The 19,582-nt window shown below is 40.9% G+C and overlaps 2 protein-coding genes and 1 pseudogene across 2 annotated transcripts in view; all 3 read left to right on the top strand.

The window, feature by feature from the left end:
• Positions 1–19,582, top strand: part of LOC115662691 (scarecrow-like protein 9) — a 93,308-nt gene that overhangs the window by 18,697 nt on the left and 55,029 nt on the right. The gene's annotated exons all lie outside the window — the stretch shown is intronic.
• Positions 1,684–5,308, top strand: LOC115668121 (scarecrow-like protein 30). The gene is made up of 2 exons (XM_056313453.1): positions 1,684–4,416; positions 4,551–5,308. Exon 1 carries the CDS (start codon positions 2,163–2,165, stop codon positions 4,302–4,304), a length of 2,142 nt encoding a protein of 713 aa, XP_056169428.1. The 5' UTR covers positions 1,684–2,162; the 3' UTR covers positions 4,305–4,416; positions 4,551–5,308.
• LOC130138670 (scarecrow-like protein 9) lies at positions 14,351–17,312 on the top strand (annotated as a pseudogene).

Below are 19,582 nucleotides of genomic sequence, written 5' to 3'. Positions count from 1 at the left end.
ACAAAAAAAACATGACTTTTGACACGATTTCCGCTTTCCTATGGATCCCATCCATCCCATCATCTCTCGATCGGAACATGAAATCCACTAGGCGTGTAATGCAAGCTTTTTGTCACGTTCATTATTTAAAATATAGAGTTTGTCTTTTAATTCGAAAAATCAACTCAATTTTTTTTTTGATATAGGTCAAGTACTAAAAATAAAATCATCAAAATTAGGGTTTTCCTTTTGGGTCTTAGATGTCCTTGTTGGTCCAAAGTTTCCCTTCAAGATATAAGTAGGGTCATGTACTAAACCACGTCAGTAGGTACGCTGGGCTTTGGGCCTAACCTTTTAAAATTACGAATTGGGGGAGGTATATCACAGTGAAGATGAGGTCAATTCAGGTTGCACTTGCTTTGGTGCTCGGCTCTTCTAACATGCTCTCTATACGATGCATTTACGAGTCCTAAACACTTTGTTGAATCGATGGTGCAAATTGTAGCCTGCAGTTTGTTTCTCATGCGCTATATGAAATCCAAGATTGATCATGGTCGTTAGAATGAAAAGATCGTGGTCTTCAAATGGCTATGATTGTGTTGGTCTGCGTAGACCGAGTTTACGTAATATTCTTTCTCCTTGCACAAGATGAAGCAGGTTCCTTGCGAGATTATCTCACTGCCATCAAGATAGCGTTCCACATGGTAGAATCAGTGGTAAATTCCTTTACTCCAAGAAGAGTCCCTCGAATGAAAGCTGCTTGGAAAGGGGAGATCAATTTGTCAAGAAGAGGTTTCAATCTGTTTTGGTTTTAGCTATAATCTCGTAAGTCACATTGCAGAAAGAGATGAGGCTGAAGTGGTAGATGCGATAGAGAAATCAATCACAATGAAGCAAATATGATAGAAGAAGTGCTTTTTTAGTTGCAATTATTATTGACTTCACTCAATGTGTGATGATCTTGGTTTAATAGAAAGTATATTAAGAAGTAGTTTTTCTTTTAAACGAAATTTTTTTGACAAATATGTATTTGGACAAAAGAATCACAGTTTGAAGTAATCCCAGAAGTATGTTGATGGTGAATGTAATCCAAGTTCACGACAGCCCGCGACGACCTCGATTGTAGAAATGGGCCAATATAGTGACGAGCGGCTTTCTTGGAGTGCTCCGAGATGGTGAAGATGGGGGTCGGCCGCGGGAGAAGGTGTTGGCAGACTTGGGTGTTTTGGGAGGTGTGAGACTAGGGTTTTTGGATGTCTACATAAATTGGTGTATTCAAGTCATCTTATTGGGGCTCTGGGGGCAAATTTGTATTTTCTTTTTTAATACAAAAAGCAGGAGTGGAGTCCTAGCTACCTAGAGGCTATGGACTACCTTGCGAGATTCATGAACATGTGAAGTTCAGACCTTTGGCATATGCAAATAGCTCCAATCCATAACAGTTTGCATATAATTGGTGGGATTCGAATGAATGACTTTCAGTTTCCGAGTTAGAATTTACTCGATACTTTAACCAACTATGCTTGCCTTAATTGTGAGAAGTTTGCGAAATACTCTATATATAATTGTACCAAATGGAATCTCACACGCAACTTATAGTCGATCTAATGATCTGCAGGGCTCTTTTCTTCTTCAACAACCAAACAAACAAGCGATAAGTCTCCTTTCATGGAATATAAAAAGACTGGTGGGTAGTGACGTGAGGACGAACGTAATTGGAACAGAGGACAAGTATATGTAGGCCTCTCAAGAGTCAACTATCACATGGGATAATACTGAGGAATCTGAAATCGAATCCTGGCTGTTCTTTCTCGGAACCAAACTTGATCGGTTCAAGAAAAAGGCCAACTCTTGCCGAATCCCCCCTGTTCCTCGGAGAGAGTCCTAAAAGGGAAGTCTTCAATCTCGTTCTGTTTCAATTTGAAACAAGATTAGCTTGTACTTTGTCCTCAAATTGCATTCTCCGTTTCATTTTGCTGAACTACATGCAAGCTTGGAACTTTAGCTCCAAAAAAAGGCTTCAAGCTTTTTACCAAGTTGTACGCTTAGTTGATCAATCATTTTGGGGAATCATCTGTGTTTGTTTATATAGCGAATTGATGAATATTGGTACAAGTTCTTTCAAGACCTTTTTGAGCAATTGATGTTATGAAGCACTTCTGAGTCCAGCATATTATATAGAAATGGATCGACCACCAGACGAACTCGATAGTTTCATTGATGGGCATGTAGTCGATGATGGTGATGATCTGGCCTTTTCGATTTTACCAGAGGATGATCTTGTTAGTAAGCTCACGATTGACGACATGTTCAATAACTCTACCTATAGCTACATGTACGCGCCTCCTTTGGGCGCTGACCTCGGGAAGGAACCGGCCGAGGACTATGATTTTAGTGATGCAGCTCTCAAGTACATAAACCAGATGCTTATGGAGGAAGACATAGAAGAGAAGAGCATCATGTGTCATGAGGCCTTGGCGCTCGAGGCAGCTGAGAAATCATTCTATGAGGTTATTGGGGAGAGGTATCCGCCAGCTGCAGATCAACATCCATCACCTAATCAAACCAACGAGAGCTCATGTGGTAGTAGCGCTGGTGCAATTAACTGGGTCGAGTCAGAGCCGAACTGTGGATCACGAGAGCATACTGTCCTCACCACGGTGTCTCAATCCATCTCATCGTCAATTGGCCAGTCATTGGATGGTGTCTACGTTAGTATCAGTACCACTGGAGCCGTTGCTTTGCCTGGACTTATTGAAAGTGAGTCTGTTATGCAGTTCAATGGCAATGCTGATGAAGCGAGAGAGCTGTTTGCTTTTGGAAATGAAATTCTAGTTAATCTGGAGAGGGGTGAATTTTCCGTTAATGAATCATCTGAAGAGGCTACAAGTCTGGCATTAAATCTAGAGAACGATGAGAACATGTTTGCCGACTTTGGTGGATACAGGGGAAGGAAAAATCCTTTGCAGGAGGATGGGAACTTAGAAGAGGGAAGGATGAACAAGCATTCATCAGTTTACACCGAATCAACGGTGAGGTCGGAGATGTTCGATATTGTGTTGCTCAATCATAAAGGAAGCCAAGCTCCCCTTCGTGAAGCTCTGCGGAATGCGATGCAGAATGGCCCACCGAAAGCGCTGAATGAGGGGAAGACCCACGGCAAGAAGCAAGGCAGGCGCAAGAGGGATGTGGTCGACTTGAGAACTCTTTTGACGCTTTGTGCACAAGCCATTACTATGGATGATCGAGCAAGCGCAGGGGAGCTGCTCAAGCAGATCAGAAGGCACGCGTCTCCCACAGGGGATGGGATGCAAAGAATGGCACACTATTTTGCGAATGGTCTCGAGGCACGCCTCGCCGGGTCAGGCTCTCAGATTTACAAGACTCTCATGGCTAGGCCAACATCGGTTGTGGATTTCTTGAAGGCTTATCATCTCTTTCTCGCAGCTTGTCCATTTAAGAAGCTCTCGAATTTCTTCTCGAACAAGACAATAATGAATATGGCGGGGAAGGCACCCAAGTTGCACATCGTTGATTTCGGAATTCTCTATGGTTTCCAATGGCCTGGCCTCATAGAGCGTCTCTCGTCAAGCCCTGGTGGACCACCTAAGCTTCGGATTACTGGGATTGATCTGCCACAACCAGGATTTAAACCAGAGGAAATCGTTGAGGAAACTGGGCGACGCTTGGCGAGCTACGCCAAAACTTTCGATGTCCCCTTCAAGTTCAATGCTATAGCAAAGAATTGGGATACCATTAATGTTGAGGAGCTAAATATCCATAGCGATGAAATCCTCGTTGTTCATTGCATATTTAGACTTCACAATATACTTGATGAAACAGTGACGGCGGAGAGTCCACGAGATGTCGTACTGAATCTGATCAGAAAGATGAATCCCAATGTTTTCATCCTGGGAATCATAAATGGTGGCCACGGTGTCCCCTTTTTTGCCACGCGATTCCGGGAGGCACTCTTCCATTTTTCAGCTATCTTTGACATGCTTGAGGCAACTGTGCCTCGTGACGCCCCAGAGAGGTTGCTGCTTGAGTGTGAAATATTGGGGAGGAAGGCGATGAATGTCATTGCCTGCGAAGGCTCGGAGAGGATCGAGAGGCCCGAGACGTACAAAATGTCGCACGTGCGAAACCTGAGGGCCGGGTTTAGGCAGCTACCTTTGGATAAGGATATGGTGAGCTTGGCGAAGGACAGGCTGAAATCTTACTATCATAAGGATTTTGAGACTGAAGAAGATGGGCAGTGGCTATTGCAGGGCTGGAAGGGCAGGATTGTCTATGCGCTATCGACCTGGATGCCTGATCGTTGAATGTATAATTGCCCGTCGAAAGTAGATAAGGAAAGATTTTGGCATCCTTCTTGTTTGTTGGGCTCGTACTGTTTCTACCGCAGTGTCGAAAAGGCATTTCTAAATATGAAAGGTAAGGTTCCTAGGCAGTGGTTTTGAAATTGACTATCTCAGCTTCCCTCCATCTTTGCGCAAAATTGCACAGACAATGAACTGTATTGTCTGATAAAAATTGATGAACAAAGCTTTTCTGATTCACTTGTGCAGTTTGTTGCCAATGAATGCAAGTTTCGCGTGACATGAGAGATATCCTGGATTCAAAACCAGCTATGGCGCAGGAGCGACTGGTCTTGGAGTCACTCTCAAAGTGAATTGTGTGGTTTTCATTTTATCTTCCTGGTGCAGATTACGTGAACTGGGATGCTGTTGATTTTGTGTCTGCAATGAAGAAAAATCAAGCTACAACCATCATCGACGTGATCTGTTTAGAGATCCAATCTGGGGTCATCTCTCCTGTTTCGGTTAGGGGATAAGATTTTCATGAGCTCAGAATCGCTTACAGAAATGTCTCTGCCTTTGAGTTAGCCGTCCTGAGGTCCCAACACCTTGCTTATTTTCTGCTCATTCACTTTTAATGCTGTCATGCGTCCTTTCAAGCAGATCCTATGAGAAGCAAACCTGCTCAATTTTTCCCCCATCTAGTATGGTCAATTGGTGTTCGAGCTGGTTTACGCGCACACCGGTTAGTTGAACCTCCCGAGCAAGTCAAACGCATACAATTCATGCTTGGTCTATGGAAATCACATAATGGTGGGAAAATCCCAGACTTGGGATGGTGAGATGGAAACAGCATCAGAATGAATCGTGCAGTGCAATTTTAGACATCATTCTTGATTTGCAGTCTCATGGCGACCTATCAGTTAGCTCTGCAGAATCTCTGCTAAACGTTTGTTCTTTCTCTTTTTCTCCTTTCCTTCTTGTAATATTTCCCCCTTTCGTATTTCAAGAAGTTCCGTTCCATCCAAGACTCAACTGCCCACATACTGTCTATGCTAATAATCTCCACTACTCCAGACTTCACAGTTCAAATCACTAATCCATTTGCATCACAGACGGAATAGGTTCTTCGTAAGATATTATAAGAAAGTTTCTAAATGCCAAGAAGTAATGTATCCAGTAACATTTACCACGAGCTTTCCGCTAAGAGTATTCCGATCTATGAAAGTAGCCCAGCAAAATGATGAGAGATGATAAAAGGGTGGAAAGGATAGAAAATAACGAGGATAAGATGAAAAATGAGATGTGAAGATGAATTCCTGCTTCAAGGAGGACACAGACGCCCAAGCGAACCCGAAGGTTCGTAGTAGTTGGCTTGCTGGTTCCTTTCGATGATTTTAGAGGCATGTTTGAAGGATTAATGAAGAGTATCGAGAAGAGAGGATAATTGATTAAGATTATGAGACAGAGTGAGTTAAAATAGAGAGATTGAGAGCGTCGAACGTGATGGTAATTGAAACACCATGATCGTGTATAAATAGATGAAAATGGGATCGTGGGTGAAGGTGAGAGAGATAACAGTAAAACAATCAATTGCCTAATTAATTCTAACAACTCAGATAAATCATTGTAGAGACAAAAAAAAAAAAAAATCGGGAATGACACTACTGTTAGGACGGTAAAGAGGCACAGTGTAACGATAATTTTTTTGAACATTTGCGTACTTGTGCAGTAATACTAACTAGGAGCAATGATGATGACATATTACCTCAATGATGATGCCAAGTTCATTTTTTATGAATTCGAATGCAACTTTGTCTAGAGGCTTTGTGGAGATGTCTGCCAATTGATGCTTAGAATCAACGAACTCAATGTAGATGCTTCCGTTCCCCACATGTTCTCGAATAAAGCGGTGACGAATTTCAATGTGCTTAGCCCTCGAATGCATAATAAGATTCTTTGTAAGGTTGATTGCACTCGTATTGTTACATTTGATCATTGTGCCCGAGCATTCTTCAGCATAATCACTAAACTGTTGTTGCATCCACAGAATTTGAGCACATTAGCTGCCTAGTGCTACATATTCAGCTTCGGTTGTAGATAGTGCTACTGAGTTCTGCTTCTTTGAGAACCAAGAGACAAGCATACTGCCCATCATTTGACAAGTACATGTAGTGTTTTTTTTTTTAATCTATTTTGCTTCCTGCTAAATTAGCATATGTATATCCAAGGAATATAAAATCCGAGTTCTTATAATACCATAGTCCTAATTTGGGATAAGATGCAACATATTTGATAATACGCTTAATAGCTTTGAGCTGCGATTCCTTACGATCAGATTGAAAGCGGGCACAAATGCATGCACTGAATAATATATATCTGGTTTGGAAGCTGTTCGATATAATAATGAACTAATCATGCATGTTTCTATAGAGTTTTGGATCAACAGACTTACGTGATTCATCTTGTCCAGTTTCAATGATGATGACATAGGAGTAGCCACTTTGTTGCAATTTTCTACTCCAAACTTCTTTACAAGTTCTTTTGAATATTTCTCTTAGAATATGAAAGTTTATTCCTTTAATTGCTCGATTTGTAGACCAAGGAAGAAGTTTAATTCTCTCATCAAACTCATTCCAAATTTGTTCTTCATGATGCACGCAAAATCGTTGCATAAATTTTCATTAAGGGAACCAAAAATGATATCATCAATGTAAATTTGTATCAACTAAATATCATTACTATTCCTCTTGGTGAACAGAGTGGTATCCACTTTACCTTTTTCAAAATCGTTCTCCTCTAAGAATGTGCTTAACCTTTTATACCAAGCTCTGAGTGCTTTCTTTAGACCGTATAAGCCTTTCTTGAGTTGATAAACATGATCACAGTGCTTTGGATCTTCAAACCCTAGGGGTTGCTAAATAAAATACTTGTTCTTTTATGTATCCATTTAGAAATGCACTTTTAACATCCATTTGATATAATTTGAAATCATGATCGCAAGCATAAGAGAGTAATAGGCAAATAGCTTCTTACCTTGCCATGGGTGCATAAGTTTCATCATAGTTAATACTTTCTTCTTGAGAGTATCCCTTTGCAATGAGTCAGGCTTTGTTCCTAATAATATTTCCCTTGTTATTCATCTTGTTTCTGAATACCCATTTCGTGCTGATGATTGGGTGATCTTGTGGTCTAGGGACTAAATTCCAGACTTCATTGACTTTGAATTGGTGAAGTTCCTCTTGCATTGCTTCAATACATATTTCATCTTTGATGACTTCATCAATTCCCTTTGGTTCTACTTTAGAGATCAATACAAGTGAGTTCATGACTTGTTGAAACGAGGATCTGGTTCGTACACCTTCTTTAGTATCACCAACGATTTGTTCCTTTGGGTGAATTGCTTGGAATCTCAAGTCCTTAGGCATTTAAATTTTGATTTCCTCTTATAATTTGAACTGTTGATTCTGAGAAGTTTGTTTGATCTGCATTGATGATGGTTCATGGTCTTCATTGAGATTTTGGATTCCCATCATGTTGTCATTGAACTTGACATTGATAGAATATTCTACTTCCTGCAAAACTTTGTTAAACACACGATATGCTCTGCTAGTAGTAGAATAGTCAAGAAATATACCTTCATTTGATCTTGGTTAAAACTTACCACTGTTGTCGTTTGCATTTTTCAGAATATAACATTTACAACCAAATATGAAAATAAGATATATTTGGTTTTCTTCCTTCATAGGGTGTTTTATCCAATAATGGACGCAAAAAGCCCTATTGATGATACAACATGATGTTGCAATTGCTTCAGCCCAAAAGTAAGCAGGAGGGCTACTTTCAATCATCATTATTCTCGCCATATCTTGCAGACGTCTATTTTTCCTTTCGACTACTCTATTCTGTTGTGAAGTATATGGAGATGAGAAGTTGTGCTCGATTCCATTTTCTTTACGGTAATCAGCAAAGCTTTTGTTCTGAAATTAACAACCATGATGAATTTTGATGCTTGTGATGTTGTATCCTTTCTCATTTTGAATCTTTCATGCCATTTTCTCAAAAGATTTGCATGCTTCATCTTTGTGAACTAAGAACATTACCCATGTGAATATGGAGTGATCATCTACAAACACTAGGCAATATTTGCTTCCTCCGAGGCTAGTGTTCCTCGGAGGTCCGAAGAGGTCCATATGAAATAAGTGCAATACTCGGTTAGTCATAATAGTGTTTATGAACTTAAAAGGAATTTTGACTTGCTTACTTAACGAGCATGCATTACAGATTTCATTCATTTCATACCTCATTCTCGGAAGACCTCTTACCAGTTCCTTTGAAGCTAGCTTAGATATTTGCTTCAAACTGACATGACCAAGTTTTCTATGCAACATCTCTTGTTTTTCTTTTACAGAGATTAAATATTGAGTACATTCACAGCCATTGTTCAATAGATAGATATTTCCATACCTTTTTTTGAAAAAAAGTTCTGTGATGGATATTTTCCTTTATTTGTGCAAATACCATCCTTGATGTTGATCTCATAGCCTTTGTCACATAGTAGACTGATGCTTATCAAGTCGTGTCTCAATCTTTTGACCAATGCTACATCATCAATGATTAGCTCTCTCACCTTGATGGTGCCTCTATCAACTATTCTTCCTTTGTCTTTTCCTTCAAGGGTAATAGATCCACCATCAACTTGGGTAATATGTAGAAAGGTACTAGCATCTCCAGTTAGTAGTGAACATCCACTGTTCAAATACCATTTGCTGGACTTCTTTCCCTGCATCAAGGAGAAATTTTGTTTCTTTTTTGGTTCACAGACAAACTTGGGTCCTTGATTGTTAGTGTATCTGAACTTCCAGTTCACCCTCTTTGACTTGGCTTGTTGTTTCGAACAGTCATGCTTAGAATGACCATCCCCATTGCAGCTAGAGCAGTCAGGGAACTTTCTATATGTTGATTTAATGAAATGCCTGACAATATTATCTTTGTAAACTTGAATAGGAATACAAGGTTTCTTTGAAATGCATTTGCTTTTGGAAAAGGATCACTTTCTTCTCATTTCCCTCACATCCTAAACCGGACTTGCTATATAGCAAGCAATTTGATTTGAAAGGATGTGCTCAAGTATTTTGGAACCAAGAGAGAACCTTATAGTGATTTTCGAAATCTCCTTTTTAAGAGAGTAATTCTTGTCTAGATAGAGACTATTCTTTTCCATTTGGTCGTGCAATTCATCTCTCATCTCTTCAAGTGACACTCTTTGAGAAAGGTTCTCAATTGTCAACTTCAAAACTTTTTTTTTTTTTAACTCCGACATTCTTTCCAAAGATTTTTTGAGTTGTTCAAGAGTTTCCTTTAGAAAATCTTGCAATTCTTTACAAGTGAGTTCAAGGGATTCTACTTCAATTTCCTCATCGACTTTAGAATTAGCCATGAGACACAGGGTGGCGTGATTAGCATCTTCATTGCTGCTTTCGCACTTGGTGTCACTCTAGGTTTTAGTCTTGTGTGCACACTTCTTCTTCTCAAACTTTCCTTTCTTCTTTTTCTGAAGAGGACAATCGGGCTTGATGTGTCCAGGCTTTCGACATTTATAGCAGACTACTTCTTTTGATTTGGACTCATCTTTGGCTTTGTGGTGTTTCTTCTCGTCTGAGTATTTTGCTTGCCTCTTTCCTTTGTAATTGCTTCCTTTTCTCATTATGCTTTTGAACCTTCTTGTGAAGAGAGCCATGTCTTCATCATCATCAGATGATGTTGTAGATTCGCCTGCATCACCGTGATTAGAAGTGGAAGCAATAACTTTCTTACCTTTTGAGCTTGGATCTTCAATTTGATGTTTAGCCTCATAGGACATTAGAATTCCAATTAGCTCATCCGTAGGGATAGCTTGAATCCTCATGGTCTCACGAACAAAGGTCTGCACTTGACTCCACTCCTTTAGTAGTGTGACCTTAGGATCTTGTTCATTTTCTTAGCATTAGTGAAGATCTTCCCATGGTTGGCAAGACCATTTGTGATGACAGTGAACCATGTGAACATTTTGGTAACCGTCTCGTCAGATTTCATCTTAAACAACTTATAGTTTCCTAAGAGGATATTCAACTTTGTTTCTCGCACACAATCGGTTCCTTCAAATGTTACTTGGAGTCGACCCATATTTCTTTAGCTGAAACACATGAATAGATTCGGTTAAACTCAGAAGGGGAAGGAGAGCAGTAAAGAAGATGCCTTGCTTTAGCATCAAGAGCCTGTCTTCTTTGAGTTTCCTCAAGCTCAACAGTAGCAACGGCTACAACAACTGCTGGATCTTATACTTCTCGTCGAGCAGGTGCTTTGTCTAGAATTGCTGGACCATTTTCAATCACATACCACATCTGAAGATCAATTGCTTCTAGATAAGCTTGCATACGCTGCTTCCAGTATGCGTAATTTGTTCCATCGATATAAGGAGGCTCTTTAGGAGTAAGAGAATCAGGAGCAAAGACATTTTTTAGGTTAGCTATATAAGCAGATCTTTATGCTCAAAAGTAATACACTTCAATAGACAAGCAAGGAAGCTCTGACACCAATTGTTGGGCTCAACAAAGCAACCTAGAAGGGGGAATGAATAGGTTGAGTGTTGATGTATTAAACCTTTTGCGGAATATCAAGCAATCGACACTCAAAATGATATTGCAAATCGAGCAGTATGTGTGATGCTAGTAAGTAAATTAGAGTGAAGTATCTGACCAAAAAAAAAAATTAGAGTGAAGTAAGTAGATCACACAATGATATATAGTGGTTCGGCTTATAACCATACCTACGTCCACTCTTAGACTAATAGCCTTAACAGTGGCCGGATCAAATGATCCTTCCAACTTCATCTGTACCAAAGACTTTCAAGATCACCATCTTGACTGGTATCTTGTCTTTGCCAATAGGTAGGATCACTGAAAATAGTAACGTGTTTCACTGTCCGCATTCATCATTGTAATCATTAGCAACAAAGATAATTTGGTGATCATCAAAATTTCACTGGGATGTTTTCCAACAATCTAATAAGGGTTCAATCTGTTTGCAAGTATTTTGGATGTGATTTTGTAAGTGACTTTTTTTTTTGATGTAAAATGTAAGTATTATAAAGCAGATGAAGAACAGCAGCTTAGGGGCATACCCTAACATTACAATAGAGCTAATAGTTCAAAAAGATGAAGGTAGGAAGCCTCCATATAGTAGCCAAAGCAACATTTGTCTGGGAAGGTCTAATTTTTTGGAAGAGCAAAGCTCTACCTCTTACAATTTTACGAACATTAGCCAGAATAATATGGATGTTAGATGATTTGTTTTGAAATCGCCTATGTTTGCGCTCCATCCAAATGCCATATATAGTTGCTAGAAATGATACCTTGAGGAGTTTTGCCGCCAAGTCTTTGCCTTTTGTTGCCCTAATCATCCATTGAAGTTCCTCATTCCATCCTTTTAGAGGACGCCTAATCCCATATTGTGCAAGGATACTGCACCAAATGATGCCTATCCACTCACATTGGAAGAATAAATGTGTTATGTCTTCTATACTGGTCCTGCAAAAGTTACATTGGATATCAACTGAAGTCATCCATTGGCCAATAATTTCCACTGTCGGTAGTCTATTTCTGCAAACAAGCTAGCCAATAAAATTGTGTTTGTTTATTCCACTAGTCCAAATCAGCTTATACCACTCCACAGCTGGTCCCACGTGTCTGAATTCATCATAAATTTCTCGGCAACAATACCCTGGGCTATGGATAACCAAAGTTAGAACAGGTCGCAATTTAAGAAGACATCGCCAACTCCAAGCCATACTGTCCCTAACGTTGATTTGTATAATTGGAATGCCGTAAGTGACTTTGCAGAATGAAATGGGCGTCAGGCGTGAAGTGGCAGACAGAACGTGCAACCGGTGACTTCGGGTGGCACTAGAAAGAAAAGGCCAGGGAATACTGCAGCACTGAGAGAAATTTTACAAACAAATAAATTATAGAATAGAGAAATCAATCACAATGAAGAAAATATGCTGGAAGAAGTGCTGTTTTTTGTTGCAATTATTATTGACTTCACCGAATATGTGATAATCTTGGTTTAATAGAAAGTATGTTAAGTAGTAGTTTTCTTTTAATGAAAATTATCGACAAATATGTGATTGTGCAAAAGAATGACCATGCATAGCAACAAGAGAAGTGCGTTGATGGCGAATGCATCCGAGGTCCCCATGGCATGGTGACCTCAATCCAAGTTCGTGACAACCCGCAGTGACCTTTATTGTAGAAAGGGGCTGATCTAGTGACGAGCGGCTTCCTTGGGGTGGTCCGAGATGGCGGAGTTGGTGGCCGGCGGCGAGAGAAGGTGTTGGCATACTTGGGTGTTTTAGGTGGTGTGAGACTAGGCTTATTTATTTATTTATTTATTGGAATTTTTACGTATTTAAGTGATTTTAGTGGGGCTCTAGAAGCAAACTTTTTATTCTTTTTTCTTATAGTGGAATAGAAGTGGGGTCCCAGCTATATGGAGGCCATGGAACACCTTGCGAGATTCATGAACCGGTGAAGTTCAAACCTTTCGCATAAGTAAATAGCTTCGATCCAAAGCAGTTTGCACGTAATTGGTGAGATTCGAATGAGTGACTTTCAAATTTTGAATTAGAAATCACTCGAGGCTTTAACCAACTGTGCTTGCCATAATTGCGAAAAGTTTGCCAAATACTTTAAAAAGACTATAACATCCCTTTTCACATTTATATCTATTGTTAAAATAATGGGTTAATATCATGAAAAATCCCAAACTGTCATATTTGTGATAAATTTACCAAAAACTAATTTTTTGACCACCTAAAACTCCAAACTGATACACTTGTGACAAATTTACCCTCTGTTAAATTGGATTAATATCATAGAAAATCATGAATTGGTACACCTGTGACAAACGCATACCTCAAACTGATATACTTGTCAACTATCACGTGTCGTCTAATTCAGTAATTTGATGGTAAAATTTAATGGAAACTAACAGAGGATAAATTTATCACAGATGTATCAGTTTGAGATTTTTTGTGGTTAAAAAATTAGTTGGGGATAAATTTATTATGTGTACAAATTTAAGGTTTTTCGTAATATTAATCCTAAAATAACTGTATCAAACTTGACCCTTAAATCTCACACGCAACTGATAGTCGGGCTAACGATCTGAAGGGCCTTTTTCTTCTTTGGCAACCAGCAAACAAGCGATGAGTATCCTTTCATGGGATATAAAAACACTCTTGGGTCAATACCAAAAATAAAATAAAAAAACTCATGGGTGGTGACATGAGGACGAACATAGTTTTAGGGTTGAGCGTGGTCTGGACGGGCAGTTCCCGACATGGAACCGGAAACCGCCCACTAAGGACCGATTTCGAGAAATTAGAACTAGGAACCGCCTGTTGATTCCATGAATCCACTCGAGAACCGGACTGCCAGTCCGGTCCGGTTCCCAGGTGGGTCCATGGAACCGGTCCCACCAAGTTTTACGCAAATGAAGGTGACCGAGAGTGAGAGAAGGAGGTGATGAACGACTAAAAGCGTAGCCATGAGTTGATGGGAGTTGAGAGTCGAGCTTTAGATTAGGGATTTTATGATTTTCATTTTTCTAAAAATGTTTTCTTTCTTTTTTTGGTTGAAATTTTTCTAAAATTTTTTATATATGTATATATATATTACCGGTTCGGTTCGGGTGGGCAGTTTCACGCCTAGAACCGGGAACCGAACTGGTACTCACTGGTTCTAGTAAATTAGAACTGAGAATCGGACCAATCTTCACGGGATTGCCAGTTCTGGACCGGTCCGGTTCAGTTACAAACGGTCCGGGCGATTTCCAATTCCTTTGCACCCTTACGCAGTTTGACCAGGGAGAAGTACTGTCACACGGGATAATCCTGAGGAATCTGAAATCGACTGGCTGTCCTCTCTCTCACCCAGGATTTACATCGTTTTTCCTTTTTCTCTTTTCTCGGAACTAAATTTGATCGGTTCAAGAAAAAAGTCATATGTTGCTGAATCCCCCCAGCTCCTCGGAGAGAGTCCAAAAAGGGTAGTTTTCCATCTCGTTCTGTTTCATTTTCAAACAAGATTAGCTTGTACTTCTTACTCTAATTGCGTTCGCTGTTTCATTTTGCGGATTTTAGCTCCTATAAAAAAGGCTTCGAGATATTTACCCAGTTGTACGCTTGCTTCGGTCACGGTTTTGGGGAATCATTTCTGTGTTTATACAGCGAGTCGATGAATTTTGGTACAAATTCTTTGAAGATCTTTTGAGCTAATTGATGTTCTGGAGTCCTTCTGAGTCTAGCATATTGTATAGAAATGGATCCACCACCAGACGAACTCAATAGTTTCATTGATGGGTATGTAGTCGATGATGGTGATGATGCGGCCTTTTCGATTTTACCAGATGATGATCTTGTTAGTAGGCTCACGATCGACGACATGTTCAATAACTTCACCTATAGCTACACATACACGCCTCCTTTGGGCGCTAACCTCGGGAAGGAACCAGCCGAGGACTACGATTTTAGTGATGCAGCTCTCAAGTACATTAACCAGATGCTTATGGAGGAAGACATAGAAGAGAAGAGCATCGGGTGTCACGAGGCCTCGGCGCTCGAGGAAGCCGAGAAATCACTCTACGATGTCATTGGAGAGAGGTATCCACCAGCTGCAGATCAGCATCGGTTACCCAATCAAACCAATGAGAGCTCGTGTAATAGTAGCGCTAGTGCGATTAACTTGGTTGAGTCAGAGCCGAATTGTGAATCACGAGAGCATACTGTCCTCGCCACGGTGTCTCAATCCGTCTCAGCATCAACTGGCCAGTCATTGGGTGGTGTCTATGATGGTATCACTACCGCTGGACGTGCTGAATCTCCAGTGAGTGCCTCTTCTTTGCCTGAACTAATTGGAAGTGAGCCTGTTTTGCAGTTCAATGGCAATGGTGAAGAAGCGAGAGAGTCGCTCGCTTTTGGAAATGAAATTCTAGTTGATCGGGAGAGGGGTGAATTTTCCTTTGACGAACAAACTGAAGAGCCTACAAGTTTGGTTGCAAATCTAGAGAACGATGAGAACACGTTTGCGGACCTTGGAGGATACAGGGGAAAGAAAAATCCTTTTCAGGAGGATGTGAACTTGGAAGAAGGAAGGGTGAGCAAGCATTTATCAGTTTACACCGAATCAACTGTGAGGTCGGAGATGTTCGATATAGTGTTGCTCAATCCTAAAGGAAACGAAGCTACCCTTTGCGAAGCTTTACGGAACATGATGCAGAATGGCAAACTGAAAGCACTGAACGAGTGGAAGGCTCGCAGCAAGAAGCAAGGCAGGCACAAGAGGGATGTGGTCGACTTGAAAACTCCTTTGACACGTTGTGCACAAGCCGTTACCGTGGGTGGTCGAGGAAGCGCAGGCGAGCTGCTCAAACAGATCAGAAGGCACGCGTCTCCCACAGGGGACGGGATGCAAAGGATGGCACACTATTTTGTGAATGGTCTTGAGGCACGCCTCGCCGGGTCAGGCTCTCAGATATACAAGGCTCTCATGGCTAGGCCTACATCGGTTGTCGATGTCTTGAAGGCTTATCATCTGTTTCTCGCAGCATGTCCATTTAGGAAGCTCTCCAATTTCTTCTCGAACAAGACGATAATGAACATGGCCAGGGAGGCACCCAAGTTGCACATCATTGATTTTGGAATCCTCTATGGTTTCCGGTGGCCTGGCCTTATAGAGCGTCTCTCATCAAGCCCCGGTGGACCACCTAAGCTTCGGATTACTGGGATTGATCTGCCACAACCAGGATTTAAACCAGAGGAAATCGTTGAGGAAACCGGAAGACGCTTGGCGAGCTATGCCAAAACTTTCAATGTCCCATTCGAGTTTAATGCTATAGCGAAAAATTGGGATGCCATTAAAGTTGAGGAGCTAAATATCCACAGCGATGAAATCCTTGTCGTGATCTGCATAAATAGATTACATAACATACTTGACGACACGGTGCTGGCGGAGAGTCCATGTGATGTTGTACTGAATCTGATAAAAAAGATGAATCCCGATGTTTTCATTGAGGGAATCATAAATGGCGGCCATGGTGTCCCCTTTTTTGTTTCGCGGTTCCGGGAGGCACTCTTCCATTTTCAGCTATCTTTGACATGTTCGAGGCGACCATACCTCGTGACACCCCAGAGAGGTTGCGGCTCGAGCGAGAGATACTTGGGAGGCATGTGATGAATGTCATTGCCTGCGAAGGCTTGGAAAGGATTGAGAGGCCCGAGACATACAAAATGTCACACGTGCGAAACCTGAGGGCCGGCTTTAGACAGCTACCCTTGGATAAGGATCTGGTGAGCTTGGCAAAGGACAGGTTGAAATCTTACTACCATAAAGATTTTGAGATTGAAGAAGATGGGCAGTGGCTATTGCAGGGCTGGAAGGGCAGGATTATCTATGCGCTATCGACCTGGAGATGAATGTATAAATTGCCCGTCGAAAGTAGATAAGAAAAGATTTTCACGTCCTGCTTGTCTGTTTGGGCTCTTACTGTTTCTATCTTAGTGTCAGAAGGCATTTCCAGATATGCAAGGTAAGGTTCACAATCGGTGGTTTTGAAATTGAATCTCTTAGCTTCCCTGCATCTTTGCGCAAGTTGGAGGGAACTGAATTGTCAGAACTGTATTGTCTGATGAAAATGGATGACCAAAACGTTTCTATGCAGTATGTTGACAATGATTGCAAGTTTAGCGGGACATGAAAGAAATATTGGATTCTACACCAGCAGTGGCCTAGGAGTCACTCTTAACGCAAGGCATATTGCCGTGGTTTTTCATTATCTTCATGGTCAAAGATTACGTGATCTGGGATGCTTTTAGGTTGTGTCCACAATCAAGGAAAATCAAGCTACAATTATCACTATTGTTGTGGTTTGTTTTGGAATCATGTGAACTGAGAAGCTATTAAGTTGTCTGCAATGGAGGAAAATCTTGCTACAGTCATCACTAGCGTGGTTTTTTCTAAAAATCCTGCTGCAATCATCAGTGGTGTGGTTTGTTTTGAGATCCAATCTGGGTCCATTGCTCCTCTTTTGGTATGCGGATGAGATTTTCATGAGCTCAGAGTCGTTTACAGAGATATCTCTGCCTTGAGTTGGCTGTCCTGAGGTCCAAACACCGTGCTTATTTTCTATTCATTCATTTTTGAAGTTTTGATACATGCTTTCAAGCATCTCCTGTGAAAAGCAAACCTGCTCAAATTCTTCCCCATGCAGAGCAACTTTTGGTCTTGAGTCTTATCGTCAATCGATGTTCGAGCTAGTTTACACACACATCGTTTAGTTCAACACCCCAAGCAAGTCAGAGGCAGACAAGTCACACTTGGTCTAGAGAAATTGCATAATGGCGGAAAATCCCAGACTTGGGACTGTTAGATGGAAAAAGCATCAACATGAATCGTGCAATGCTACTATTAAACATCATTATTGAATTGCGTAGTGTCATGTTGAACTAGCATATCTTTCCAGAATCTCTGCTACATGTTCAGCTCTTTTTCTTTTTTCTCCTTCTTAACTTCTCGTAATTTTCCCCCTTCCGTATTTCAAGAAGCTCCGTGCCATCCAATACTCACAGTTCGCAGTTCAAATCAATTATTGATTTGCATGACAGACAGAATAGCTTCCTCATAAGATGATATAAGAGAGTTTCTAAAATGCCAAGAACAAATGTACACAATATAAATTAGTATACGGGTACTTTTAAATACGAAGAAGAGCTGCTCGAGAGGGAATCTAAGATATGATCTTCTGAGCTCAGAAGATTTACAGGAAATACAATGCACCAGATGGGGGAAAAACAATATGATCTGTAGCTAGTACCGCACCTGGGATCCTCAGAGCCAATCTTCAGCCTTCTCATAATAATCCATCTGGGTGAATGTTTGGGATGGTGTCAATGTTGACATCACTACCGCTGGACGTGCTGAAGCTCCAATTAGCGCCATTGCTTTGCCTGAACTTATTGGAAGTGAGTCTGTAATGTGAGGAAGCGACACAGTTGCGCGCTTTTGGAAATGAAATTCTAGTTGATCCGGAGAGGGGTGAATATTTCTTTATCGAACCAACAGAACAGGCTACAAGTTTGGTTTCAATACTAGAGAACAGCGAGAACATGTTTGCCGACCTTGGAGGATACAGAGGAAAGAAAAATTCTTTGCAGGAGGATGTGAACTTAGAAGATGGAAGGGTGAGCAAGCATTCATTGGTTTACACCGAATCAACTGTGAGGTTGGAGATGTTCGATATTGTGTTGTGTTGGGGAGAACCGCGGCAACAATTCACCAAGAACCAAGCCAATCCAGGATCAATATCTCCCCCGAAACTAAACTGACCAAAATCGACTTAATTCCAACAACAACCCACTATATTCCAGCAATATAAGCACGCAATTATAAGGAAACAAATGCAATAATCGACACCAATATTTAACTTGGAAACCCAAAGCGGGAAAAACCACGGACCGCCCCAAAAACTTCCACTAATCACCAAGAATAGTAGGATACACCAAGTTCTTCTCTAGTCACACACTAGACGCACAACATCAACATCACAACATCATTTTCATCACCGCGAAGGTGGATTTACATAAAACGGAGAAGAAAACCCTAACCGTGAATGGAGAGTTCGGAGGAGATTCTCAACGAACGAAACCAATCAACTTGTAGCCCCCGGTCTCACAACAACATACTAAAATTTGAGCCAATTCCGACAACATTTGGCCTTCGAAATCGGATCGCAAAGATGCGCTCCTTTTTTTTTCTTTTCTTCCCCTGCACTCTCGGTGAGCTCTCGGTAAAGTCACTCTCTGTTTTTCTCTCTCCTTCTCACTTGGGCACACACACACGAAGTAGCCCCTCTTTTGTTCTTTCTTTTTCACCTTTTGACTTTCTTTTGTTTTGTTTATTTTTGGTTTAAGTACTAACTGGGCCCCACATAAGGTGGACCCAGTCAACAAATCTCCCCCTCCACCTCATGTGGGAAGATCCATCATGCCTGCTTTGCTTCTACAAGAGTCAAGTTTCGTCACGAGCAAGGCTTTCGTCATCATATCGGATCCATTGTCGTCGGTACGGACTTTCTCGAGTTGAAAGAGCTTCTCTTCTAATTTTTCTTGGACCCAATGATACTTCACATCAATATGCTTCGATCTTGAATGCAACACCGGATTTTTGCTAAGATAGATAGCACTCATGCTATCGCAATATATAACG

The sequence above is a fragment of the Syzygium oleosum genome, unplaced genomic scaffold, assembly GCF_021117445.2.
Source record: "Syzygium oleosum isolate NSW1041296 unplaced genomic scaffold, Sole_v2.1 Sole_v2.07, whole genome shotgun sequence".
NCBI lineage: Eukaryota > Viridiplantae > Streptophyta > Magnoliopsida > Myrtales > Myrtaceae > Syzygium > Syzygium oleosum.
The sequence above is the reverse complement of the archived record's forward strand: the minus strand, read 5'-3'. Positions and strand labels throughout refer to the sequence as shown.

Bases quoted from the DNA above. Each gene is read 5' to 3' on its own strand.
- LOC115668121 (XM_056313453.1), top strand. From the start codon at position 2,163: ATGGATCGACCACCAGACGAACTCGATAGTTTCATTGATGGGCATGTA.